At 58.1% G+C, this 27,351-nt stretch overlaps 1 protein-coding gene across 2 annotated transcripts; it reads left to right on the top strand.

Annotated features, from left to right (window-relative positions):
- Window positions 1–1,200: 1,200 nt before the first annotated feature.
- Window positions 1,201–27,266, top strand: TJP3 (tight junction protein 3). Of its 2 annotated transcripts, none has more exons than XM_044254561.1 (21): window positions 1,201–1,358; window positions 11,984–12,040; window positions 12,170–12,279; window positions 13,005–13,107; window positions 13,349–13,673; window positions 14,815–14,918; window positions 15,953–16,118; window positions 16,389–16,497; window positions 17,929–17,987; window positions 18,227–18,293; window positions 18,520–18,676; window positions 19,135–19,243; window positions 19,322–19,559; window positions 19,675–19,886; window positions 21,962–22,057; window positions 24,562–24,632; window positions 24,885–25,095; window positions 25,178–25,278; window positions 25,458–25,739; window positions 26,567–26,613; window positions 26,990–27,266. In XM_044254561.1, the coding sequence occupies exons 2-21, from the start codon at window positions 11,993–11,995 to the stop codon at window positions 27,090–27,092; spliced, it is 2,718 nt and encodes a 905-aa protein (XP_044110496.1). In that variant the 5' UTR covers window positions 1,201–1,358; window positions 11,984–11,992; the 3' UTR covers window positions 27,093–27,266. The 2 variants fall into 2 exon arrangements, with proteins under 2 accessions (XP_044110496.1, XP_044110495.1); XM_044254560.1 differs by lacking the exon at window positions 1,201–1,358 and adding an exon at window positions 7,957–8,136.
- Window positions 27,267–27,351: the final 85 nt, after the last annotated feature.

Genomic DNA, 27,351 nt, shown 5'->3' with positions numbered 1-27,351 from the left:
CATTAGCGCCAGGTGTCCCTGGACGGACTCCTGGTCCTTCCATCCCCCTCCCCATAATCCACCCACCCATCCATCCATCCATCCATCCACGCATTCATTCAGGCCACAAATTTTTATTGAGCACCTACTGTGTACCAGATACTGTTCCAGGCCACAGGAATGAACAAGACAAAAATCCATAACCTCAATGAGGCGACATCCTAGAGAAGACAGATAAACAGGCATGAGACACAGACCAGTTTCGGTGCTAATAAATACTTTGATAAGAGCACAGATGCAATACAACGATGACAGAATGTGATGGATAGTATGCATTAAGCCCCTGCTCCCCCGTTGTCCAATAGAACGACCATGCAAGCCAGTTTAAATTTAAAAGTTTAAATGTCATTTTTAATTTTCCTTGTGACCACATTTGGAAGCATGAAAAGTGAACAGGTAAGATTAATTTTAACAACATATGTGACCTAACCCAAAACATTCTAGGTGTGGGAATCAAAATAAAAAACGAGTTATTTTACGTTCTTTTTTTGCATGCCGAGCCTTCCAGATCCGATGTGTGTCTTACATCTATCTGCCCCTTCTTCTTTCTGACCTGTGGATGGATAGTGGATAGAGGGTGTGGACCTACTTCGTACCCTGCACGGTTCTATAAGCACCGTCCAGACACCCATCCACTTATCCAACTTCTGAAACAGTCTTAGGAAGCAGAGGCTGGTGGATTCTTGCCATTCTTCAACTGGGAAAACTGAGGAGATGCAGCAACTTGCCTGAAGCTTCCCATCAAGGTAACAGTTGAGGACTCCTAGGGTAGGAATCCAGGAATCCAAGCTGGGGCAGAATTTGCACTCAGATCTGTCCAGCGGGAAGGAGCCAGGAATCCGTAGTCATCTGTGGGATGGCACGCCTGCTGGAAGGGCTTGTCAGCCCCAGGTTCCAGGAGGGCTGCGAGAAGGGGAGCCGAGACGTGCTTGTTTTCCCGAGGACCCGCGTGTACGTTCCAGTCCCTGTGCTGAAGCCAGGGCCTGGCACTCAGTGGCACGAACAAGGCAGTCAGTCCCTCAGCGTCCCTGGCCTCTGGGCAAGCAGGGGTTAAGGCCGGCTGCTCCCACGTGAGAGCACCTTGCAACAAAGCCACACGCCCAACCAGCGGCTGGTCTCTCTCTGGCGCTGTGCACCTTGTCCTGCTGGTTCCACCTGCCACGGGACAGAACGCTGCCTCCACAGGGGAGGAAAAGTTGGGGACCCAAGTGAGGAGGACAGAGCTCAAACCTCAGGGCCCCTCCCTACCCCCATGCCAGCCAGGCACCCGAGCCCTGGCTGCCGCCGCCTGCCCAGAGGCCATCCTGCCTCCTAGATAGGTAAGTCCCCCCCTCCCCATCCTGCTCTGCACAGAGCAGCACCAGCTCCCTGACCACGGGGTCCTGGGACCCCCATCATCTCCCCTCAACTGCCCGGAAAGCAGGAGACGGACACTCCTGCGCAGGCATTTGACATAGTTTCTAAGGGATTATGTGGTTGGCAGTTACGGTCCCTGGCAACCTGCCCAGGACACTGGAGCCAGAGGCTTAAAAGGGTCATTGTTGCCCCAGGTGGTGCCAGGGAGGAAGAAGAGGCAAAGGCTGGCTTCTGAGCCCCCAAAACCGAGAAGGGGAGGCCTGGGTAGGGAGGCGGCAGGTGAGGCAGCACTTCCTGGAACTCCCGAAGAGACTCCCAAGTTTCCAGGCTGTGGCACGTGCCTCCCCCACTGCTGGGACCCGCAGGGGGCCAGGGAGGGGTCCCACAGCAGGCTTATCTCACTTGTCTCGATTCCTTCTCTGGGCAAAACTTGCCAATGGAGAAAAGCAAGGCGGGGGGGGGGGGGCGGGGCATGGGCAGAGCCTCCTGTGGGCAAGGTGCTGGGTGGTCCCCAAGTCAAAAAAGCTCAGAACCCAGAGGGGACAGGGTGGAGAGGAAAGAGGTTTTTCTGGGTCATTTGCTCCCCAAAGCGCAAAACAAAGCTTCCTGGCCAGTCCGGTGTCTGATTGCACTTCAAGTCTCTTTGTCTGGGACAAAGAGGGCCCTCTGGGGCCAGGGGGGCACAGGCACATGAGTCTCAGGGTATGCAACAGGTCTGGAATTGGGGGTCACTCCCAGGGAGTGGAGAGGCTTCAAATCTGGAGTCTGTGGCATTGGAAGGGGATATAGTTGGACTGTGAGAATCCCACCTGCCTGGGATTTGGAGAGAAAACCCACGGAGTCAGATAGATCTGGCCACCAGCCACTTTGCCTATCAAAACCTCAATTTTCCACTCTGTAAAATGGGTACAGTTCGAGTCAGCGTGACCCAGGGCTGCTAAAAGCAGCAAAGGAGAGTGTAGGTAATCGATTCTTAGTCGGTGGGGGGGGGGTGGTAAACGGTCCCACCCCAAACCAGGACTCAGAATGCCAAGCTAGTTGCCATGTCCCATCCTCCTTCCTAATAGACAGAAGTTGAACTCAGGCTCAGAGAGGGACAGCTGTTTGCCTGCAGCTGCACAGCAAAGTCAGGATTTCAGGCAGACAGGAGAGCAGGAGGTCTGGAGGCTGCCTCTGACTACCCCACCCCCAACAACCAACACTCCAGGCTCAGCATCTTATAAAATTCCTTCCTCCATGGTGCAGGGCTTCCGCATGGCCCTGAGTTCTGGCGAAAGTCCGCTGATGGGTACCTGTTCTTCCTCCTCAGCCTGGCCTTGAGCCAGAGGAGCAGTGTTTGCTCAGGGAGGAGCCTGACACCCTTTGGAATGGGCTGAGGTTAGTGAGAGATGCCGCTGGGAGGAGAGGCTGCCCAGGGAGCAAACTTGCTTTAATGAGCACCTACTGTGTGTCGGGTGCCCTTTTGGGCCTTGGCGATTCAGCAGGGAACCAGACCAGTGAAGATCCCTGCTCTTGTGGGCTTGTGTTTTGGCAGAGGAAGACATTCAAGAAACAGGATATATAATAAGGAAGGAAATTGTATCCGGGGTTAAAGACTGGTCAGTGTCACTGGGAGGGAAATGTGGAAAAGCAGCGGGGACAGGAGTGGAACAGTCAATGAGGTATTTTACAACCCTCAAAAGAAAGATCAGGGTAGACTTGCTGTGAAGGTGACGTTTGAGGATACATGAAGGAAGTGACTATTTGGGGGAATGAGCATTCCAGGCAGATGGCACAGCCCATGCAAAGGTCCTGGGGCTGAACCGGGGCTGGCATGTTGGAGGAACAGCCAGGAGACCTGTGTGACTGCAGCAGAATGGGAGAGGGGAAGAGAGGGAGGAGGGGAGGACAGGGAGGAGACCGGGCAGGTCCTGCAGGGTCTTGGGGGCCACACAGAGGATCGGCTTTGACCCAGGGAGGTGGGAGCCCTGGAGGGCTGTGGGCAGAGGAGGGTGGGACTGGACTCGCGAGCTCCCGGGCACCCTCTGGTGGCCACTGCGGGGATGACAGACTGTGGGGGTGAGGGCAGGAGCAGGAGGACCAGGGAAGCCAAAGGCAGAGGCCCTGCGAAGTGTGGTTTTAGAGCAAACATTTTATTTTGAATCATCTAAAACTGACGGAACAGCGGTAGATACAATTCAGAGAGTCCCCATATGACCCTCACCTGGTCTCCAACACTAACACGTTCCGACCGCAGGGTGCTGTGGCCAGGACTGACACCAACACCCTCCCTCACCGGGAGCTGAGCGCAGGGATGTCCTTTTCTGCCTCGGGGCCCCATTTAGGACCGAAGAGCCCATTCAGCTGTCAGGATTCCTCTGCCTCCTCCCTGCTGTGACCTTGTCCCTTGACCTTCGCTACCGGGAGGGGATGATCAGGGTTTTTGCAGAAAGCGCGGCTCCTTTGGGGTTTGTCGGGTGCATTCCTTATGCCCGGGTGGCAGGGGGGGTAGGGGCAGCATCGGGGGGCAGCATTCACAGGAGGGTGGAGGTATGTCCCAGGGCTTGGCAACGTTGGGGGTCCCGGGGCACCTTAAGGAGACCACTGTGGCATAGAGGGGGAATGAAGGTAAGGAGGGGCATGTAGACTCTTCTAGAAGATTGCAATGTGGAATGTGGCTGGAGGGGGACTCAGAACGTACCCCTACCTGGCCCTCCCCCTCCCCACCACAGGAGGAAGACAGAGCTCTGGGGGGGGGGTTCTGCTGCAGGGGAGGAGCACAGCCTCCCCCACGACTGCCACCCCCACGTTGCCAGTCCTTATGGGCTCTGTGGCTGGGCCCGCTGCAGTCCCCACTCTGAATGTGTCCCCCCCCCCCCCCCCCGCCCCAGGGCACACAGCACTGGCCTTTCTCCTCTGCTCAGTACCTTAGGTGGCTCCCCAGGAGCTATTTACTCATTCATTAAGCACTTCCTGCATACCAGGCACTGTTCTAGGTGCCTGAGATACTCTGAGGGTAGAGCTCGCAGGCCAGTGGGAAGAAGAGATCTTCCAAAAATCGTCCCATAAATAAATGTGCAGTTAATAAGCTGCGACCTTCGCTCAAGAACTTTCAATGGCTCCCTAGTGCTTGTAGAGCGATTGAGCATCCAATCAATGCCAGGCTTTGGGGTGTCCTCTAAAACTATCTGCCCTTCTCCTGCCCTCGGAACTGTTTCCCCGCCCTGTAAGTTTGCGGAAACCGGGCGCTGGCAGTGGCGGCAGCAAGCCAGGCCTGGGCAGGTCCATAGAAATGCAAACGAATTTTGTCCAATGGAGGCTGTTGATGACTGCCCTGTGGGCTTACTGTCCCTCTGTAAGTCCACGTCAGCATTCTGGGTGTGTGCGTAGGCGCGTGTGAGCGCATGTGGGCACCCGTTCGAGCAGTCTGCAGTTCGGTTCATGGTGATGTAGGATGTTGGTGTCTTAGTTCTGACAGTACACCGCGGTCGTGGAAAATGTTAGTGCCGGAGGAGACTGGGTGAGGGTCCTCTAGGGACTTTCTGAATTGTACTTATAACTTTTCGGTCAATTTTATTTTATTTTTAAATATTTTATTTATTTATTTGACAGACAGAGAGAGCACAAGCAGAGGGAGCAGCAGAGGGAGAACCAGGCTCCCTGCTGAGCAGGGAGCCTGATGAGGGGCTCGAATCTAGGACCCTGTGATCGTGACCTGAGCTGAAGGCAGATGCTTAACTGACTGAGCCACCCAGGGGCCCCACGGTCAAATTTTTTGTTGTTGTTGTTGTTAAGATTTTATTTATTTATTTGAGAGAGAGAGATCACGAGTAGGCAGAGAGGCAGGCAGAGAGAGGGGGGGAAGCAGGCTCCCCACAAAGCAGAGAGCCTGATGTGGGGCTCAATCCCAGGACCCTGAGATCAGGACCTGACCCAAAGGCAGAAGCTTAACCCACTGAGCCACCCAGGCGCCCACGTTTGTTTGTTTTAAAGCCACACCTTGCAAGGGCCTCCAGGTTTGACCTCCCTAGTACCCAGCTCCTGCCTTAGCCCCCCACTGCCTGTCCTCCCCCAGTGACCACGGGGGGGCGCCTGCAATCACCCAAATCAGGGTTCGCCCCACTGTGCCCACTGCCCTCCAGGTCTCCATCCTCCCTGGGGGTAAAAGCCCAAGTCCTCACCTGAGCCCCCAAGCCCCTGCATGGCCTTCCTCGATCCTCTTCCTGCCCTTCCCTCATCCCTTTACCCCCCACCCACTCTGCACCAGTGCCTCCTGGCTGTTCCTCCAATGTGCCAGGCGTGGTCCTGCCCCAGGGCCTTTGCACAGGCTGTGCCCTCTGCCTGGAACACCTAGATCTTTCCACGGCTCCTCCCTCATCTATTTTATTTTATTTTATTTTTAAAGATTTTATTTATTTATTTGAGAGACAGATCAGAAGTAGGCAGAGAAGCAGGCAGAGGGAGAGGAGGAAGCAGGCTCCCTGCTGAGCAGAGAGCCCGATGCGGAACTCGATCCCAGGACCTTGGGATCATGACCTGAGCCGAAGGCAGAGGCTTTAACCCACTGAGCCACCCAGGCGCCCCGTCCCTCAACTATTTTAGATGTAATTGTTCCTCTGCTTGGATCCCTCTCATCCAGGGCACTCCTCCTAAACTCGGTTCTTATTTTGAGTGCCATTCCTCGGGGAACCCCTCCCTGAGCCCCCAGCCCCTGTCGTGTCTCCCTCCGATGCTCTCACGAGTCTCAGTAGCCTTTCTATTTATGTTACATGGCGATTCGAATATCTGGCTCTCCTGGGTCTGTCACATCAGCCCTTGGTGTACACGCGGCCCCAAGCCCCGTCCGTGGGCCCCATCCCCAGGCTCTCACCCCTCCTGCGGCCACCACTCTCTGGGACCTCCGTCCAGCCCCGGCTCTCTGTCTGAGCCTCAGTTTCCCCCCTAGGCACTCGGAAAGACGGAGCAGGGTCATCCCAGGGTTAGTTCCGGGACCCCACCGTCCAAAGCATGCTCCCTTCCCCCCACTCCCTCACGCCATGCCCGCACTGCCCCCTCCTGGTTGAATTTAGCACTGACACTTCAGATAGGAAGTCAGTTGGGTTGGGTTCCCGCTTAGGTACTTGGTGTGGAGCAGGAGACACTTTCTTGCGTTAATGACTGAATAAAAACTATGAATGCAAGAATGAAGTAGATTGGGGAAAAGCAGATTTTTATGTCCTTAAAGTGATCCGGCTCGGGGGTGGCTGGAATAGTGGGCTTAAGGCCCATCATTATGTGTAATTGCAGCGAAGCAAACTCTCGATAAACGTGAGCCGGGAGCCTCATTACTGCACATTGAACCCCTTTAGTCCATAGACACTGGGGCTGAGGTCTGTAGTGAAGCAGGAGCTCGGGGTGTTCCCCACACGCGGGCCACTCCCGGGCACTGACAGCCACCAACACCCACCGACGCATGTCAGCGGGGAGCTCACTTATGTTTTCCTATGACTCATTAAAACAAATACACAGCTATTTAAAAAAAAAAAAAGTTTGACCTTGTTCTACCTAAAATGGTTTTGTGTACCGCCTGCTGGTGGCCAAAGATCATATTGGGGAAAAGCGGAGCTCTCCCCTCCAGCCCCGAGGTTTGGAGTCGGTCCTCAGATGGGTTTCTGCCAAGGCTTACCGTCTTGGGGGAACTTTGGAGATGCTTAGAGGCCCATGCTGGCGGGCTGGGCTCTGCGGACTCGTGTTTTGGGGAGAACTGAAATGGGGAGGGGTAAGAAATCATGGGGGGGGGCTCAAAGATTGTATTATATCATCCTGTTCACTTGGCAAACTCTTACCCAACCTTCAAAATCCCAGCTGCAATGCTCCCTCTTCCGGGAAGCATTTCCTGATTCCCCAGTTTCCTCGTTTCTTCCCTACTTTCTGCGCCACAGCGTGGGTGGGATTCCTCTCTGCCAGCACGGACTGGATGAGGCTGGGAAGCGTGTGCCTTGATTTGCCCTTTCGACCTTGGCATGAGGTGCCACCCAGACAGCTGGGTGTCCAGGTAAATATAGCTGGAAGGAAGGTGTGGGTGGAGCCACCGTCAGCCCCGCCCACCCAGGTGATTCCTCTCTCCCTCACCTTCCCCAGGGGAGGTCTTCCTGCCCCCGCGCCCCTCCGTGCATCATAAGTCCCTGCCACTGACGTCACCAGGCCTCAGTTTCTCCTCTATGTAATGGGGGTAAAGCTCCCGGCGACGGGGCGCCCCGAGAAAGGCTAGCGCTCCGTTCTGGACGTCTCCGGCACTGAACCTGCTCCTGCTGCCGTGGTCCCACCTGATTCCTGAAAGGGGCCGGGACCACGGATGTTGAACCGCAGGTTCCGTTCGGAAACGCGGCGGAATTTTTGCCGGGTCTTCGCGGCAGCCTTGCCTGGCGGGCCTCCAGCCCCGACGGCCGGCCGAGGCTCAGCCGGGTGGAAAACCCGGCCTGGCTCGCCCGCCCCGGCGCCTGGATCCCGCGATCAGGGGCAAAGGCGGCCTCCTTCCGCGGCGTCCCGGAGGCGTGTCGGGGCCGGGGCGGGGCCGGTAGGGGACGAGGAGGAGGAAGAGGGGCAGGTGCAGCCGGGAGCCGCGGAGCGGGCTGGAGGAGGGCGAGGGCCGGCCACTCTGCCGCCAGCCTCCCCAGCCTCCTCCCTCACCCCAAGGTGGGGACCGAGTGACCGTTTCCAAGGCCGCCCAGGGGCAGGGGCGCTGGAGAGTCCCGGGGGTGGACCATGGCCGTGAGATTCCAGGCGAGTAGCCCGCCGAGGGCGGGAGGGGGAGGGGAATCTAGCCGGAGTGGGGGCTGCGAACTGGACCCAGGGCCCCAGATCACCCCAGCTTACAGATGGGGAAATTGAGGCCCAGAGGAATAGCGTGGCTAGCCCGAGGCTGCGCAGCGAGGGGCGTTCACGCCCGCTGGTGTCCAAAAGCTGTCTCTGGGGGCTTTGTCTGCCCCAGGGTCGTCCTCGTTACCAGGTAGACCTGGGTTCAAATCCTGACTTTTCTGTATAACTCTGGGCCCCCGAAACAAAGCTTCTCTGTACCTCGCCTATAAAATTGGTGACCGTTTTAAAAGAAGGGCGAAGGGAGGATCCTAGGAGAAAAATGTGCTTTAAGCGCTTGGCACATGCTGGGTGCCTTGTGAAGATGTTTACGCCGGGCTCCCGCGGTGTTCCCCTCAAGTTTGAGCCACAGTGGAACGGCAGCGATCGCTTCTTTTGTGGGCTGGGGTGGCTTCAGTGAAAGCGAGGAAGCTGCTGGAGAAGCAACCGCCAAGTATTGGGCGCTTGCTGTATACTGGGACGGCAGAGACAGGGATCGAGATGCCCCTTTGCCTCCCTGCTGGGAGGGAGGGGATCTCCGTGTCTCTGTTTGGGGGGACCTCGCCCTCCAGGGATGGAGCTTACACCGATTCACGGCGTCTGCACTGGGTGGGAGATCGAGCGGGGGTGGGAGTGGGGTAAACTGAGGCCCGGGGGGAAATATGGCTGTCCCAGACCACACTGCTCGAGCCCTAAGGTTCCCGCCAGCTTTCTTCTTGGCTGCGGGGAAACAGCTTCCAGAATCCCGCCCCCCCAACTGGCCTGTTTGTGGCCCCCTTTCCCGCCTCCCTCACCTTTGTTCCCGGAGCTGGGGGCGGGGCGGGGGAGAGAGGACTGCAGTCCCCGAGCCTAGTGCCTGGGGTTGTGTGACTTGGTACCACCTGACCTGCCCGCTCTGGGCGACTCCTCCTCCCCTCTGCTGTTTGTCCCTGGCCTGGGGCTCGGCGGGTGGGGAAGCAGGTGCGCCTCGCCCCCTCAGAGCTCTCCCCGATGGGTCACTGGCTGAGGGGTCTAGGAGTTCGCGACAGACCGGTTGATCTCCTGGCTGAATAGACCTTTCCTGTCACCGTTCACTCGTTCCCCCAAACTCTTGTCTCCTTGCTGGTGCTGTGGAGACGATGCTGGGGTCCCTGGGCCCCCAGCCCTGTCCACCAGCATGCCCTCAGACTAGAGGAGTGTACGGGACATAGTGCACAGGGACATTCCAGATTCCAGTAATTAAGGATGTGAGATGTGTGCATGGGGCCATTGAAGACTCATTTCCTGAGGGAAGAGACAATGGCACTGGGGCTGTGAAGGTTGAATAGGAGTTTGCCAGAGAGTACCATTCGTGCTAAGGCTCTGAGCAGAGGCTGATCACAGGGCAAGAGGTGCCAAGGGCCATGACCAGAGTGTGCAAAGAGACAGGCTCACCCAGCCTTCACAGCCCAGGGGGGAAGACCAGAAACTTGCCAACGGATGATCACACAGGATATTTTAAGACGATTTGGAAGCCATGAATAAAACATAATAAAACACAGAAGAGTGATTGGGAGCCAGGGAAATTTGGCTAGCCAGGGCCGGCTCCCTGAGGAGGCAGCTTTGGAGCCGAGACCCGGAGCGGCAAGGGCTAACCGTGCGCAAATCCTGGGGTTGTATGTTAGGCACAGGGGTCCATCAGGGAAAGCTGTGGAGGTGAACTGGGCTGAGGGGGCGCCGGGGGGCGGTGCTAGGGTTGGCTCTCTGGGTTTTAGTCAAGGCCTCTGACAACCGAGGAGGCACGAACCTGTGCAAGACAGGACAAGCCTGGGCCACCTGCACCTGTCCCCTGGGGGCCCTGGTTCCCTGGGGCTGTTTCTCAGAAGAAGGCCAGGAAATCCAAATTCGGGGGGCCAAATTCAGCACAAAATCAAAGCCAAGTAAAAAGATTCTGTTTTGAAAAATAAGTTTCTGGAGAAAAGAAGAATGAAGCCGAAGAAGGCTGGGGTCTGTGGCGAGGCGCAGGGGTGTGGGACGGGCTGCCTGGGTCCGCCGTGGGCTGTGTGACCTCAGGCGTGGTACTGGACCTCTCTGGGCCGTCCTTCCCTCTCCCTTTGGAGGAGGCCACATCCTAGGGCCCCTCAGGATTGGGCAAGTTGGTGTGTGTAAAGCCCTCGGAACAGGTTTTCTTATCAATGTGCAGAGGAGGAAAGAGACACCTGCTGCGTCTTGGGAGGGGGGCAGAAAGGGGGCGGAGGCTCTTTCTGCCTTTGGCTTGTGGCTCCTCGGAGCCCCGCTCCAGGGTGCCTCAGCCCTGAATGACCGGCAGCGGGGATGGAGGGCAACCCATTTCACAGCAGGGGAAGCCAAGGCTGGGAGTGGCTCCAGGACCACCACCAGCCAAGGGGGCTGAGTCTTGGTTGTGAGCGCTGCCCTCTCCCTCCTGCTCCCGCTCCCACTCCAGGTAGCAGAGCCTGGAGTGCCAGGGAGGCCCCGCCCTGGGCTTTGTTCCTCTCTCCTCCGCCCCACTCCCCTCTCCCTGGGAGCCAGGAATGCTGCTCTCCCGGGAACCAGGCTGCAGCCGCCAGCGCAGGGATTTTCTGCTGAGAGAATCACCCACCTGCGGTGCCGGGCTGGGGAGGGAGGTCCTTTCTACCAGGCCCCCAGGGAAATAGAACCACTGAATTGGGGGGGGGTCCTCCTTTCTGCCTTCCCATCCATGATCTGGTAGGTCCACATTCCCCAGCCGCCACCTCCGTCCGCTCTATTGGCTTGGCAGGTGACTTTGCCTCTCTGTGCCTCAGTTTCCTCCTCTGGAACATAGGGATAATAGATAATAGAAGCTCCCTTCAGTGAGTGGACTAAATGAGATAGGACATGCAAAGTCCTCGGCACAAGGAAAGCCGGTCCTTCTTTTCTTTCCTCCCCTTCCTCCCTTCCTTCCTTCCTTCCTTCAGCAGCTGTTGAATCCCTGCTGTGAATCAGGACTCCACTGCCAACAAGGCAGACAAAAATCTCTGCCTCCGGATTTGGTTTTCTAGAGAGGGGAGATGGAAAGAGCAAAAAAATCTAGAGAAGGTCAAGGGGTCCCAGGTTGTGTGAATTGGGAAACCCTGTTGGGGCAGGGTGGCTAAGGGGATCTGTTGTGGAGTGGGAGGGCTTATTGTTCTCCAAAGGGGGTTGGGAGGCCACCCCAATAAGGTAACACGTGAGCCAAGATGAACAGGAGGCCAAGGGAGGACTCAGGCAGAGATCTGGGGGAAAGAGAGTTCAGGAGGAAGGAACGGCGTGTACAAAGGCCCCAAGCATAGGAGGAACAGTGAGGAGGCCTGGGGGGCTGGAGCGGAAAAAATGCCCTCTGCCTGGCAGAGCTGGCTTGACCCGCAGGCGTGGGTCCCCCCAGACCCGGTCCCCCAGGCATTTGCCTTCTCCGCTCTTACCATTATGGTTCACTTAAACCGGGGTCTCAGCTTTGGCATATGAATATTTGGGCCCAGATTGTTCTCTGCGGGGGACTGCCCTGCTCTGCGGGGGTTGAGCAGCACCCCTGTCCCCCCACTTGCCCGGTTCTTGGAGTCATGATGACCACAGATGTCTCCAGATATCCTCTGGGGGGCAGAGCGGTCCCTACTGAGAACCCTGACATAGACCCACTTCACAGATACAAAAGCTGAGGCCCCTGGAGAGGTGGCCAGTTGCCCACAGGCTTGGATGGTGGGAGTGTCAGACCCGGGCTCCCCAACCAGGGTAGGGGACCCCCAAGTGCTTCAGTGGACCTGCCATGGCCTCACACCTACCTTGCATCCCCTCCTTCCAGGTGCTGGACATGGAGGAGCTGACCATTTGGGAACAGCACACGGCCACGCTCTGCAAGGTGAGGCCTCCTTCTCCCCGTGTGGGCACCAACAGGAATGTCCTATTGGTCCGGGGCTGCTTGACTGGATGGGAGAATCTTTGTCCCCAGGGGAAGCAGATGCTCATCCTACGTCTCCTCATCTCTTAGGACCCCCAGCGAGGCTTTGGCATTGCGATCTCTGGTGGCCGAGACCGGCCTAGTGGGTCCGTGGTTGTGTCTGATGTGCTGCCCGGGGGACCAGCAGAGGGCAGACTGCGGTGAGTAGGAAGGCGGCAGGGGTGCTGGCTGAGAGGAGGGACCCGTGTGGGCCAAAGCAAGGAGCCAGCACAGTGCCTGCTGCCTTCTAGCTCTGGCAACACAGGGCTTGGAGCTGGTGGCAGGACCAAGTTAGCGATGTGGCCCTCCCTCTCCCCAACGCACTTTCTAGTCCTCCGATGTAGCTCTGAGGGTCATAGTGGCCCCAGGCATTCCTGGAATGAGAGGACTGGGAAGGCTGTTTTGGCTGGAGGGAGACCCAGTGTCCTGAGCCTTTGGGGGCAGGAGGCTCTGGGGAGTTATGTTGGGGGAAATGGCTCAGGGACCTGAGCGACTCATGGGTGATCTGGTTCAGCCCAGACTCAAGGAACAGCTTCAGAGAGAAAGAGAGATGTTGAAACCCAGACAGAGGAAGAGGGGATGCACAGAAGAAATGAGGGGTATGAAGACACCCATTATAATCATAGCTCCTGTTCTGTGGTTGCATTTTATTATTATAGAAGCATCTATGATTGGCCCCATTTTACAGATGAGGAAACTGAGACCCAGAACGATTAAGGTCTTTATGAGACATGGGTCCCCAGCCAATTAGAAGCAGGCCTTGCAGAACTGGGGGTGCCCACCCCAAAGTGGGGCACTGGGGGAAGTGTCTGGAGCCCCCAGGAAAGGCCTGGGGAGAGGGTTCCCCTGTGAGGGCTCCTCCCTGAGACCGAGCCCCCTCCCTCAGGTTGGGGGACCACATCGTCATGGTGAATGGGGTCTCCATGGAGAGTGTCACCTCCACCTTTGCCATTCAGATACTCAAGACCTGCAAGAAGTTGGCCAACATTGTGAGTGGGGGGTCGGGGGGGGCAGCCTCTGGGCCAGGGGCCGCCTCTCCCCCCAGCCTGAGCCCCACCTGGTCCTGTAGCCCAGGGGCAATCTGAGTGTAAGCTTCTATAAGCAAGTGGACTCTTGTCCCCATTTCACAGCTTGGACGCTGAGGCCCAGAGAGGGGGCCAGGGTCCCCCAGGACCACCCAGTGGATGGGGGCAGAGCCTCGAGCCGGCCCCCCGTTTCCTCCCCTAACAGACAGTGAAGCGTCCCCGGAAGATCCAGCTGCCCGCCACCAAGACCGGCCCCTCTGGCCGGGGCCATCGGGACTCCGACGAGGTTGACCACGGCCGCGGCTATGAAGGGGACACGTCCAGTGGCTCCGGCCGCTCCTGGGATGAGCGCTCGCGCCGGCCAAGGGCAGGCCGCCGGAGCCGGGCTGGTAGCCACGGGCGCAGGAGCCCCGGGGCGAGCTCTGAGGCCAATGGGCTGGCCCTGGTGTCCGGCTTCAAGCGGCTGCCGCGGCAGGACGTGCGCATGAGGCCCGTGAAATCCGTGCTGGTGCGGAGGCGAGAAAGCGAAGGTGAGTCTGCGGCTGGGGCGCGCTGGCGGCCGGACGGTGCAGACTTCCCACTGAGGGGCGCCGCCACCGCGCTGGCCCCCGTCCCGCGTGGCCTGTGGTCAGCAAAGTAAAGGCCCCCACCGATGTGCCTGGCCTGGACCCCGCGACCTGTGGATGTGTCCCCTCCTGTGACAGAGGGGACCTTATCACGCCCGCCCAGGTGGGGGTGACCCTGGTTTCTCGGGGGCCTGGCATCCCCATGAGGTCCTCATGAGAGGGACACAGAGGGCGGGGGTCCCAGAGACGGGCAGACCCTGCGCTGCTAGCGGGGAGCTGGGGGGACAGCGCGCGGGCCAGGTAAGGGCAGGAGCCCGGAACTATGAGACTGCAGATCGGTATCATTTTAAAGCCACTAGGTTTGTGACGATGTCGAGCGGTCCCCAGGAAGTCCACATACTGGACGTGGATGGAGCGTCACGATCGCTGAATCCCCTTCGTGCCACCAACGGGGTCGTGACCTCCAACCCTATCTCGAGTCCATGGCAGCTCTGGGACTTGAGAATTCTAAATGTAATGATGTGACAGATGGCCCCAGAACATCTGTCCCCCACCTTGGAATTTTATTTATCATTATTATTTTTTTTAAAAGCTTTTATTTATTTGAGAGGGAGAGAGAGAGGGAACACGAGAGCAAGGAGAGAGAGAAGCAGGCTCCCTACTGAGCAGGGAGCCCGAAGCGGGGCGCGATCCCGGGACCCTGACACCATGACCTGAGCCGAAGGCAGACACTTCACCGACTGAGCCACCCAGGGGTCCCCCACTCTGGGATTTTAATAGCAACGGTCACATCCTGAACCCTGGTGGTGATGTCATTAGTAGCATCCGTGGGGTGATGGAGCAGGGCGCTGGGGAGCGGGGACCACGGCGCTGTTCCTTCCCAGGCCCCTGGCCGTGACCTTCTGTGCTGACATCACAGTCCTGGCTGGTGGGTTGTCAGAACAGCCCCAGGGTGGCGTGGAGGGGGCCAGGCCCGAGCTCTCCCTTCAGGTGGGTGGCCCGGAAGGCCAGCGGGAGGGTTGAGGGCAGGTGAGAAGTCTGAGCTTGAGAGGAGCCTGCAGCCCAGACCCCAGGCCCTGCCTCAGTTTCCCTCCTCCCCCCACAGAGTTCGGGGTCACCCTGGGCAGTCAGATCTTCATCAAGCACATCACCGATTCGGGCCTGGCCGCCAGGAACCGTGGGCTGCAGGAAGGTGACCTCATCCTACAGGTGAGCCCAGACTTCCTGTTGGGGACAGGTCAGGGAGACCCCGCCACAGACAAGGTCTGCAGAGCTGGCTGGAACCGTGGGCCTCCTGGGTGTTGCCTGTTTCCCAAAGGTTAGAGAGGACAACGCGGGCTCCCTCCTGCCCCCATTCTCTCCTCTAACACGGCCAAATATCGGGTTCCAGTATTCCCAGAATCCCATGGGGGTGCTGGCCACAGAGCTCCTTCCAGAACTTGTCCTGGGTGTTCGGTGCTGACGGTTCAGAGGTCAGGCTTAGAGGCGCGGCTCTGCCTTAGAGCTGGTTTCTTTCCAGACTCTTCTGAAAACCTGTTTCTAGTGATTCCTGGTGTTTGATTTCCAAACCGTTTCCAGTGCATTGCTTCAAGAGCCTCTTCAGAGTTACCTGTTTCTAGTGACCTGGAGGAATTGTCTGTTTCTAGTGGTTTGGGGCAGATGCTAGAAATAGGTAACCCAGAGCGGGGCGGGGGGATGAGAAACTCACAATCCCCGGGGTAGATGAAAACAGACACACCACTGGGGAAATGTTGGAAAGGGATTCCCGGAGCACCCCGGAGAGGACCTTAAGTCCTTCCCCAAATTATGTTTCTAACGCACCTCTAAATGTCTGTTTCTAGTACCTCCTACAATTGTCTTCTAGTATCTTTGGCTATCTACTCCCTTGTTCCCTATTTAGACTTGTTTCTAACAACTGTTCCTTGGGTCTCCTGAGAAGTTCCCCTTCTAGGAAGATGGGGAGTCAACCTGCTTCTAGTTTTCCCCTAGTGCCCACCCTGCCCCTCAGAAAATTGGCCGATTCTGGAATTCTTGTGGGAGGTACTTCCGGGCATGGTCTCCTCGAAGCAGGAAGAATCCAATTCTATTATTTCCTCTAGAGATTGGCTGTTCTTGTGAATTCTTGGGTATTATGTGTTTCTAACCACCCATCCCCAACCCGCACTGCACAGACTATCTGTTTCTGGTATCCCCGATTTTGCATTAACTCCCTTCCCGTCTTCTTCCTTCCTGGCCCCTTTTAGATCAATGGTGTGTCCAGCAAGAATCTGTCTCTGAGCGACACACGGCGGTTGATAGAGAAGTCAGAAGGGAAGCTGACTCTCCTGGTGCTCAGGGACCAAGGGCAGTTCCTGGTGAACATCCCACCGGCCGTCAGCGACAGCAACAGCGACAGCTCCCTCCTGGACGGTGAGGGGCCGGAAGCAGGCCCTGGGGGTTCAGTGGAGGGCAGGGGAGGCAGAGAGTGCCGGGCAGAGCCTGGCGGGGACTGGCGAGCCTAGCTCCTGAGAGGCTAGGAGAGGGACAGAAACTTGCCCAAGGCCACACAGTAAGTCAGAGCAGGCGAGTTACTCGGTCTGGGTCCCTCTGCTGTGAGGGGCCTTGATGTTTTGCTCTGTGAAATGGATCCAGTCTGGAAGGTGTGGACTGAGGCCTGAGGGGTTGTGCTCTGCCCTGCAGACATCTCGGACCTCGGCTCGGAGCTGTCCCAGGCGCCACCCTCCCATGTCCCACCGCCACCCCGGCACGTGCGACGAAGTTTGGACGCCAGCCAAACCGACTCTCCCGAGTACGTACCCCCTCGGCCAGAAGGGTTGAGCCCGAGGGGAACATGGGCACATACATCTTTTGCACCTGGCAGCCTGCCTGGAAGAGGCTTCCCCAGTCCACTCATAGTCCTCCCTGCCCCCATGACTGGCTCTGGGTTCTTGGTCCTGCTATGGCCTGACTTTAACGCAGAAGGAACTGAATTTCACATCACAGCCCAGAAGACTCCAGAAGGCATCACGTACCTTTAGGGATTTTCTCTCGGGGCACAACAGCCACGGATGTGTGCGGAGTTCAGAAGGCTCCTGTTCCTTGTGACGTTGATTACAGATGGGGATGGGGGCCGTGACCTTGCATTGTGTCCTCTGGCGGCTATGACAACGTGGCTATGACAACGTGCCTCAGACGTGAGGGCTTAGGACATCACAGGAGGGCGTGGGTGGGGCCACGCTCTCTCTGGAGGCTCATGGGTGGGGGTGGGGCTCTCCTAGCTTCCGGTAGCTTCCAGTAGCCCCCCTCCCCGCTGCCCTAGGAGGGGTCCACCTCCTCTCCGTCTTCACATCATCTCCCCTCTGTGCCCCTCTGTCTCTGTGTCCAAGTGTCCCCATTTCGTAAGGACACCAGTCACAAGGGATCAGGGTGCTTGCGCCCTGCTCTTACTGGTAGGACCTGCTTTCTGCTCGTTATATCCACAACGACCCTATTTCCAAGGACTGTCCCATGCAGAGATGGGCCGGGGCATTAGGACTTCAGCAGATGAATTTTGAGGGGACACAACTCAATGCCTAAAAACTTAAGTGCCCAGCGGCATCTGGGTGGCTCAGTCATTAAGTGTCTGCCTTCAGCTCAGGTCATGATCCCAGGGTCCTGGGATCGAGCCCCCCATCACGCTCCCTGCTCAGCAGAAAGCCTGCTTCTTCCTCTCCCACTCCCCCTGCCTGTGTTCCCTCTCTCACTGTGTGTCTCTCTGTCAACCAAATAAATAAAAATCTTTAAAAACCTAAGTGCCCAACAGGTGGGGATAAGAAAGTGGGCAGCCTGCTTAAGCATCCCGCATCTGTGAGGCAGGGGGTCTCTCTGTTATCTGCAGCTGTGTAACAAATTGCCCCAAAGTCTAGCAGCTCCAAACGCCAGGAAACGTCCTCATGCGGTGTCCAAGATTCCAGAGCTGGGGCGGCTTGGCGGGTCCCTTCTGATGCGTGATCTTTGCGGGTTACAGCCACAGCGCCCCCTAGGACTGTCGGGTTTGGGGGTGGGTGATCCCCTCCCCAACTAGTTCACATGGCTGCCATAGCCATCCCCGGGGCCCAGAGAGAGCAGCGGCGCCCGTAGTCTCCCAGCTGGGAAGGAGCAGGACCAGGAGTTGAACCCGGGTGCAGAGAAGTCAGAATTCCGATAGTTGCCTCTCAGCGTCCGTCCACCCCCACTTCACCCCAAGTCTGTTCCCCTCCAGGGAGAGCCCCCCACCTCATCGGGAAAATTCGGTGGATTCCAGAACCGTCTCAGAACCAGGTGAGCTGATGGGGAAGGGTGGTGACTCTGAGCGTCCCTCTGGTTTTTCTGATCCCAGCCAGTAAGTCTGTGCCAGGGAGGGCAGGAGAGGCTGGCATGGGCCTCAGAGGTCAGGGATGGCTCCCTGGGGAGGGTGGAGGGCTGAGTGACAGCACTGTAGGGTAGGGAGGCCATCCGGCAGCGGGATGGCGGCTGGACCAGTCCGTGTGCTTTGGAAAGAGACTGCTGTTCCCTTTCAGACTCCCCGAGGCCAAGTAGCTACGACATCTACAGGGTGTCCAGCAGCCAGAGCGTGGAGGACCGCGGGTATGTCCCCGAGAAAGAAAGCCCACTGGCTCAAGGCCCACACATCCAGGGGCCACCTCTCTAGGACACATGGTCCTGCCTTCTGGTCCCAGTCTGTTGATGCGTCTACCACATGGCGCCGTTTGGGAAACTGAGGCCCGGAGGGGGTGGGGGCTCTCCCAAGGACGCCCAGCATGCCCCCTCCCTGCCCCCTCCAGCCTGACCCGGCCTCTGCCTCCCCTCCCAGGTACAGCCCCGACTCCAGGGTGGTCCGCTTTCCCAAGGGCACAACCATCGGGCTGCGGCTGGCCGGGGGCAATGACGTGGGCATCTTCGTGTCGGGGGTGCAGGAGGGCAGCCCGGCTGATGGACAGGGCATCCAGGAGGGAGATCAGATTCTGCAGGTGACTGGGGACCGCCGGCAGTGGGTGCAGTTCCCGGGTCTGTTCTGCCCGTGTGTCCTCCCCTGTGCCCGTCCCGAAGGCTGGTCACACCCCACCCCCCCGGATATTTGGACATTTTAAAGCCTCCCTGGCAGCGTCATGACCTTGTTGGCCGGATCACGACCTTGCTGACCAGGACACGGCTCATCTGGGCCACCACCTCAGCGGGGTCATGCCTTCCTGGTGCCTCTCCTGCCCCTACAACCATCACCTCCTTACGCCCATTTTATAATCTTAACCGCCTTGAGTGTCCTCCTTGTCCCGGGCCCCCTCGCCCCTGCCAGCGGGGCCCCACGTCCAGTCCCCGCTATCTTCCTCCTGGGAGGGGCGGCTCTGTCCAGGGGCGGAGCTGGGACGCCCGGCGCGGGGAGTGGGGGGCGGCTGGGGCTGTGTGCCATCTCGCGCCCCCTTCCTGGCAGGTGAATGATGTGCCATTCCGGAACCTGACCCGGGAGGAGGCCGTGCAGTTCCTGCTTGGGCTACCACCGGGCGAGGAGGTGACGCTGGTGACACAGCGGAAGCAGGACAGTGAGTGTGTGTGTGTGGCCCGGAGGGCTGGGGCCCGGGGGCGGCCCCAGGCGCTCACAGAGCCTCCCCTGTCCGCAGTCTTCCGGAAAATGGTGCAGTCCCGAGTGGGCGACTCTTTCTACATCCGCACGCACTTCGAGCTGGAGGCCAGCCCGCCGTCGGGCCTGGGCTTCACCCGCGGGGACGTCTTCCACGTGCTGGACACGCTGTACCCCGACCATGGGCAGAGCCGCGCCCGCGGGGGCCACTGGCTGGCGGTGCGCATGGGGCGCGACCTCCGGGAGCAGGAGCGGGGCATCATCCCCAACCAGAGCAGGTGCGCAGCCCCTCGGCCTCGGCTGCCCCGCCGCAGACGGGCACGGCCTCGCCGCCCACCGTCCCCGGGCTGCTTTTCTGCCGCCCTTGGTGACCAGCCCCCTGCTTCTCCCCAGGGCGGAGCAGCTGGCCAGTCTGGAGGAGGCCCAGCGCGCCGTGGGGGCCGGGCCGGGTGCCTCCGGGGGCTCCAGCGCGCGGGCCGAGTTCTGGCGGCTGCGGGGCCTTCGGCGCGGAGCCAAGAAGACCACGCATCGGAGCCGCGAGGACCTGTCCGCTCTGACCAGGCAGGGGCACTACCCGCCCTACGAACGCGTGGTGCTGCGAGAAGGTGGGTTTCCAGGGCGGGGGGAGGGGCGAGGGGAACCAGGGGCGGGGCCGGGGCCAGGGGGTGGGGCCGAGAAGAAGGCTCCTAAGATAGTCTGAATTTGTGGACCACGTGTTCTTCGGAAGCCCCCATCCTCATCTCTCTCCTCCCACCAAAAATACCCATTTGGGGTTATTGTAGGGTGCCCGAGGAAACAGGAGGGGGCTTCTTTGCTTTAAAAAATTTAATTCCTATTTCCAATCGAATTAGCCACATATATGATCAAAAAAGAAATGGTTACAGATAGTTTAAATAAGGTGTCTTGTTAATGTATCCAAAGTATCGTTTTAATAGATAATACAATTATAAGTTGTCAGGGAGAGACTTCGCATCTTTTTCTGTGCGTGCACCGGGCTCGAAATCTGGGGTGTATTTTGCACTCAAAGCACGTGTTGGTTCAGTCCAGCCACGTTATAATTCTCCGCAGCCACACATGGCACCAGACAGCACAGCGGGGTGGGGGGGGGCACTGCACATTCCGTGGGTGCTGCAGGCGTCAAACAGACACCCAACCAGGCAAACAGGTGTTAGACCCAAATGTGCACGCGCATGTTCGCAGTGGCGTGATTCACAACAGCCCAGATTTGGAAACAACCGAATCCTCAGCAGATCAAGGGATATAACACAGCGTGTCCCCCACGCGCGGGCAGGTCCCTCGGCCTGAGCAGGAGGGAGATGCCCCAGCGCGCCACCCTGGGGGCAGACCTCAAGCCTAGGACGCTCAGGGAGGGAACCAGACACAGAAGGCCACAGGGCGTGTGAGTCTACGTGCGTGACACGTCGAGAACAGGCTCCTCCAGTGATGGGAAGGGGGCTCATGGGGTCTCGGGAGGGGATGGAGGGGGTGGCTGCTGATGGGGTGATGAGAATATTCTGAAAGTAGGCGTGGTGGCCGCACAGCCCTGTGAATATCCTGAATGCCCCTGAACTGCACACCTTCAAATGTAGAGTAAAATGTAAATTTTAGGTTATGTATATTTTAAAAGTTAATTTCAAAAAAAGAGCTAAAAATCGTAAGAAATTAATCAAATATTTGGAAATACACACAAAAGCAGCGTGTAGATCATAGATCCTTCCTCTGAGCACTGGGCTGGTGCAGAGACGGGCCCATCCAGATTGCAGCGGGGGAAGCGAGCCCTTGCCCACAGCTTGGGGGAGGTGGGGGAGAAGGAATTATCGCAGGTGCAGAGACCTTTAAAAGAAAAAAATCTGCCAGAGGGATGGGAATGGGCTGAGCTGCTCCGCAGTTGCCCCTCCAACGTCCAGGAGAGGACAAACACTTTATTTTTTTGAGAAAGACTAAAAAATAAAAAGCCACCAATTTAATTTTGACCAAAGAATGTTTAGAAATCTGAATGTATCGAGGTTTTGAGAGAGAGAAAGGCCTGGAGTCCGGGAAAAGAGAACAAGAACAGAGTCACAGTACAAAGGGGTGTACTGGTTACCCCCTTTCTCCTGTCAGGGTGCCCTCTGCGCCAGTTTCCTCCTGGCTAAAATGGTGCATCCATCGGTCCAGGGGTTGGCAGGCTCTTCCTGTACAAGGTCAGAGATGCACCGTTTTAGTCTTTATGGGCTGCGTAGTGTCCACCAGAAGGACTCAGCTCTGCAGGAAGACAGCCAGAGATAATACCTAAAGGAGCGGGCGTGACCGTGTTCCAATAAAACTTTATTCATAAAACAGGCGGTGCGCCGGACGTGGCCCCTGGGTTGTAGTTTGCTGACCACTGAGTTAGCTAGGTTCGGCGGCTCTAACGGACCCCACGTGACCCCTGCAGACACAAACAAGACGCCTCTTTTTAAGTAACAGGCAAGGCAGGTAGGCGAAGAGGGCTCCTATCCTTCCCGGAAGGATACAACCCGGAACAGCGTCCATCAACCGTGCTTGCACCCCATTGGCCAGGGTACCATCACATGGCTAGCCTTGCCCGCAGTGGACGCTGGGAGATGTAGTCTTTAGCTGAGCGACCATGGGCCTGGCTAGATCTAGCAGTCTTCACTACACATGGGACCTTGATTGTTTTCATTTCGCTGCCCCTCAGCCAGCTTCAAGCGCCCGGTGGTGATCCTGGGGCCTGTGGCGGACATCGCGATGCAGAAGTTGACTGCTGAGATGCCTGACCAGTTCGAAATCGCAGGTGAGAACACAGGTCCTACAGCGGCCTTGTTGTTGGGGGCGGGGTCATTTGACAAGACTTTCCCCCGCCGCTGGGGCCAAAGCAGCCTGATGGCCGGGCTGCTGCTGCTGTTGGCAGCCCGTGGAGATGTGAGCACACGAGGCGCCCGCACACCTCTAATGCTGGGGGCTGATGTCCGGAATCAGATAGAGCCTCAGAATCCTTAACACAGCTCAGCAGGCAGCCAGCGTGCCACCCGGTCCTTCGTTTGTGGGTGAGATATTAACTGAGCCACCGACACAGCTTTGAACAAGAGAGACGCTCCCCTGCGGAGGCCCCAAATTAACGACTCCAGAAACAAGCTAGCGTAACGGGTCAGCAGATTAAAGCTCCTGGGCCAAACCTGGCCCATCAGCTAAGCTTTAATACGGCCTGCTAACTAACAATGGTATTTACACATTTTTTAAAAGATTTATTTATTTTTACAGAGAGAGAGAGAGCACACACCTGCGTGGGTGCACATGCAAGGGGGGAGGGGCAGAGGGAAAGAGAGACTCTTAAGCTGACCCCCCCATGAGCAGGGAACCCATTGCGGGGTTCGATCTCACAACTGCCAGATCACAGCCTGAGCCAAAAATCCCCAGTCGGATACTTAACCCAGCGAGCCACTGAGGCGCCCCGTACTCACATTTTACATGGTTGAAGAGAAGTGAAAAGAAAAATTTTGTGACACGTGAAAATGCTAATGAACTTCGAATCTCAGCATCTACAAATAAAGTTTTATTGGGAGACAGCCATGCCTGCTGACTTACATCCTGCCTGCGGCTGCTGTCCAGCAAGAAACATTTGCAGAGCGCATGCACTGAACACAGAAAGCCTCCGCTCAGAGCCCCATGGGGCTGAGATCCCAGGAGCCCCCACAGGAGGGGGAGAGGCGTTTGCAGACACAACAGCTCAACGAGCTCCTGGAGGGTCCTCTGATGGGAGAGGCCGTTAGACGGGCTCCTGTCAGCTCAAAGCAGTGCTGGGGAGTCAATGTCCTAAATCCCTTCCTGCTCGTGGCTGGGTGGCCCCGAGCTGGTGGCTTGCCCTCCCTGAGACCTCCCTTCCCCATCTCTCGGATGGGGCCTGTTGCGCTCACCAGATGTATCTGTGACAGCGGCTCATGGCTGAGGTTCCCGGGTGTGGGGTTCCCGCCGAGGGAGGTGTGAGCGTTTCAGGAGGTGTCCATTTGGCCTTCTCACTGCCCCCGGGGCTCAGCAGCCTTCCAGGAGGCTTTTCCAAGAGCAACCTGGGACACAGGGTCTGTGGGACAGGAACTTGGCCACAGGAGGAGGCTCCGGGGTCCTGAGGGCCATAGTGTCAAAGCCAACATGAATGGCCAGTGTCCATGAGGATGTGGAAAGTTGGAGCCCTTGTGCGTGGCTCAGGGAACAGAGTGGGGCAGCCACTGGGGAGGACAGTTGGCAGCTCCTCAGAAAGTCAAACACAGAGTCAACATCTGACCCAGCCGGTGAGTCCACATCTGGGTCTACACCCGAGAGAAGTAAAGGGCAGGGGTCACGCTGACCCCTGCCCCGCCCTCCCTGCCCCTCCACCCCCCAGTTCCCAGCAGCATTGTCCACGGAGGCCAAACTGTGGACATGACCCAGGGCCAATGAGTAAACACGCCGCGGTCCATCCCCACGTGGGAACATGGTCCAGCCTTAGAAAGGAAGGGACCCTGCCACCTGCCACCACACGGAGGGACCCCAAGGACACTGGGCTCAGCGAGAGGAGTCCCATCCACACAGACAGGAGTCGGTGGGAGCCGGGCCAGGGCAGGGCTGGGGAGTCGGTGCTTCACAGGGACAGTGTCTCTGTGCGGGGAGATGGAAAGTTCTGGAGTTGGAGGATGGGGATGATAGCGTGAGTGAGCTTCGTGCCACCGAGCTGTGCGCTTAGGGAGGGTTGAGGTGGCACATTTTATGTAATGCACGTTTTATGTTATGCACGTTTTATAACAATTAAAAAAAAGAAACCGCCTCCCCTCCACGCCCCAGGGCAGGGCGCGTCTCCTCCTTCAGCTGCCTGGCTTTGCTAGAGGGCTTCCTGGAGGAAGCAGTGCTCCCTCTCAAGTCCTGGAGGACTGATGGGGGATGGGAGACCAGGCTCCTTCCACAGTCTGAGCAAAGGCCTGGAGTTGGGGTGAAGTCTGGCAAAGGCAGTGTCTGGAACACAGACCCCAATTCAGGCTCCTCCCCCTGCCCCTTGTTGGCTTCGTGACCCTGAGCCAGTGACGTTCTGTCCCCGAGGCTGTTTCCCAGTGGGTCAGTAGCAGTGTGGGCCGCGGTCAGCAGGGAGACTGAGCGCAGTGAAGCGTCAGGCGCGAGGCTCGGGGAGTTGCGGCCGTTTTGCTCTCCCGGCGATGGGGAGCCAGGGTGGGTTCTTGAGCGGGGGAGGGGCAGGTGGGCTTGCATATGGGCTTGCATATGGGCTGCTGGTGACCGCCCTTCCGAAGCCCCCGGCTTCTCTCCCCGCCACAGACAGTGTGTTGAGGACGGACAGACCCTCCAAGATCATCAAGCTGGACACCGTGCGCGTGATCGCGGAGAAAGTAAGCAGGGACTCCCGCAGCGCCCCTCGGGGAGGTGCTGTGATGTGGGGGCTTGGGAGGGACAGGCGAGCCCTGGGTCATCGCCCTGCAGGACCTGCGGGGCGAGGTCAAGGTGGAGCATCTCTGATGAGCTGTTCTTCACCTGCCTCTTGACTGTCTCCACTCTGTCTCCGTGTTTCTGTCTCGGCGGTCTCTTCCTCCACCCGCGCCCCACTCCTCCCCCGCCCCCGCCTCCACGTGGCCTGGGCCCAGAACAAGCATGCGCTCTTGGACGTGACGCCGTCGGCGATCGAACGCCTCAACTACGTGCAGTACTACCCCATCGTGGTCTTCTGCGCCCCCGAGAGCCGCGGGGCCCTCAAAGCCCTGCGCCAGTGGCTGGCGCCCGCGTCCCGCCGCAGCTCACGCCACCTCTACGCGCAAGCCCGGGAGCTGCGCAAGCACAGCGAGCACCTCTTCACCGGTGGGCTGGGAGCCGGGGAGCCGGGGCAGGCGATGGGGCCGGGGCAAGGCTCTCCGCCGCGCTGATGCCCCCCTCCCCGCAGCCACCATCCCCCTGCACGGCACGAATGACGCCTGGTACCAGGAGCTCAAGGCCATCATCCACGAGCAGCAGACCCGGCCCATCTGGACCGCGGAGGACCAGGTGCGGGTCAGGGGTGGGGGCTTGTCCGCGGTCCAGCTTTGACCTGAGGTCAGGGTCATGACCTGGTTTGGGACTGAGATCGAAGGCTGGTGTCTGGGGTCAGGGATCTGGTCTGAGATCACGGAGGGCCTGGCTGGTTGGGGGGTGTCTTGGCTTAGCCTGGGCGCCCCGCCCCACAGCTGGACGACTCCTCGGAGGACAACCTGGAACTCCCACACCGCGGCCTGGTGGGCAGCTCCGCGGATCTGAGCTGTGACAGCCGGGTCAACAGCGACTATGAGACAGACGGCGAGGGCTACACAGACGGCGAGGGCTACACAGACGGCGAGGGCGGGCCCCACACGGACGTGGACAAGGGTCCCCCAGCGCCAGCTCTGGCCCGGTCCTCGGAGCCAGTTCTGGCGGATGAGCCCCAGAGCCTGCGGGATCATGGGAGAGCCTCCAGTCCCCAAGGGGCCCAGGTGAGCAAGGACCCGGGGTGGCCTTGGCAGGGGTTTTGGGATGTGGCTGAGACACACCGCAGGGTGGGGGAGGGCCTGTTTCCCCCCAAGATATTAACAAACAGTAGTGTCTCAGACCCAGACCTAGGCTATTTGAACCCATGAGTCACTGAACAACTTGAAACAAATGTTTTCACCGCAGTGTTTCCTTATCTGGGATCCAATGGTGTTTCCTTATCTGGGATCCAATGGAACAGACAGTCTCCACGTCACAAGGTGGTGGTTTAAATTGAATGTGCTTACCCAAGTCCTAGCCCATAGGACTTGGGTGCTTACCAATAAGAAATATTTACATATAGTATTCTTTGTGAGGCTGCCTCAGCACCCAAAGTGCCTTTCTGTAAATCTGACAAAGGTACCCCTTCCTCCAGGCCCTCTTTAATTAAATGTGAAAATGTAAACATCTATGATGTATTCCCAGGAGTTGAGCAGTACCCGACCTGCTCAACTGTCCATGGAAGCTTGCTTATGGGGCAGGCACTATCCTGAGCACTTTCTGTACATGATTATGAACTCTTAGCAGCCCTCTGAGGAATTCTGGAGACAGAAAACCCAACTCCTCCTGTGCCGACAGGCTAGGGGATCTCAGCCAGGGTCTTCCCCTACCCCCATCCCAGCACATCTTCTCACTAAAAATTAAGAGAGGAGTTGCAGGCTTTGTGAGCTGGAGAGCCTGCCCACAGGCTGCCCACTGCTTGGGCCAAGGTGGGGAGCTGGGAGGGGGGCGCACTTCATCCCAATTTACCTCACTTTGGGGGAAGTGCTGACCTCCTTTCTTCCCCTCCTAGGTGGACAGCCACCCCCACCACAGTCAAAGGCGACAGGACAGTGTGCGGTAAGAGCTCCTGTACTCCAGACTGGAGCCCCTCAGCCCTTTTCCTGGGACACAGCCTCAGGGGATGAAGGGACCTGGAACCAAGCTGTTTTCATGTGCTCCCAGCCTAGTGGGCGAGATAAAAGCAGAAGGGCCAGTTCCACCCCAGGTAATCAGGGCCCATTTCCTGAGAGGAGTGGGAAAGCTTCCAGAAGGACAAGACATGAGATGGGGCTTTGAAGGATACATAGGAGTTCGTTAATGAGGGCTGACCCCTAAATCCACAGTCCGGCTCATCTCTGTCCACACACACTGTGCCTAGCAGAGAGTCAGCCTCAGGTAAGGGTAGTTCAAGCCTCCCCACCGCCCACAGCCTTTCCTGTTTCCTGATCCCCAGGACATATGGGCGGGAAGCCCTGAAGAAAAAGTTTACACGAGCTCGAGATATGGAATCCTCTGATGAGGACAGCTATGACTGGGGTCCGGCCACTGACCTGTGATGCCTTCCCAGGTGGCCGGGCTGACCCATACTCTCTTCTCCCTCCGCCCCGCGCCCCCCCCCCCCCCCCCGGGGCCTGGCCCAAACCCAGAGCTGGGACTCAATTTCCCATTCAAAACCTAGAACCCAGCCTCCTTCTGCCAGTCTTTTTAATAAATAGAGTATTTTCACAACACTGGTGTCTGGCGGTTTTTGGAAAGGACACAGAGTGAGAGTTGGTTTTGTCTATCTTCTCTCCACCCCTCAGACTTCAAGCCAAG

Source organism: Neovison vison, chromosome 6 (genome assembly GCF_020171115.1).
Source record: "Neovison vison isolate M4711 chromosome 6, ASM_NN_V1, whole genome shotgun sequence".
NCBI classification, from domain to species: domain Eukaryota; kingdom Metazoa; phylum Chordata; class Mammalia; order Carnivora; family Mustelidae; genus Neogale; species Neogale vison.
The sequence above is the reverse complement of the archived record's forward strand: the minus strand, read 5'-3'. Positions and strand labels throughout refer to the sequence as shown.

Coding starts and splice junctions, on each gene's coding strand:
- TJP3 (XM_044254560.1), top strand. Junction 14,919..15,952: donor AAGGTGACCTCATCCTACAG/GTGAGCCCAGAC, acceptor GGCCCCTTTTAG/ATCAATGGTGTGTCCAGCAA. Junction 24,633..24,884: donor TGCGCGTGATCGCGGAGAAA/GTAAGCAGGGAC, acceptor GCCTGGGCCCAG/AACAAGCATGCGCTCTTGGA.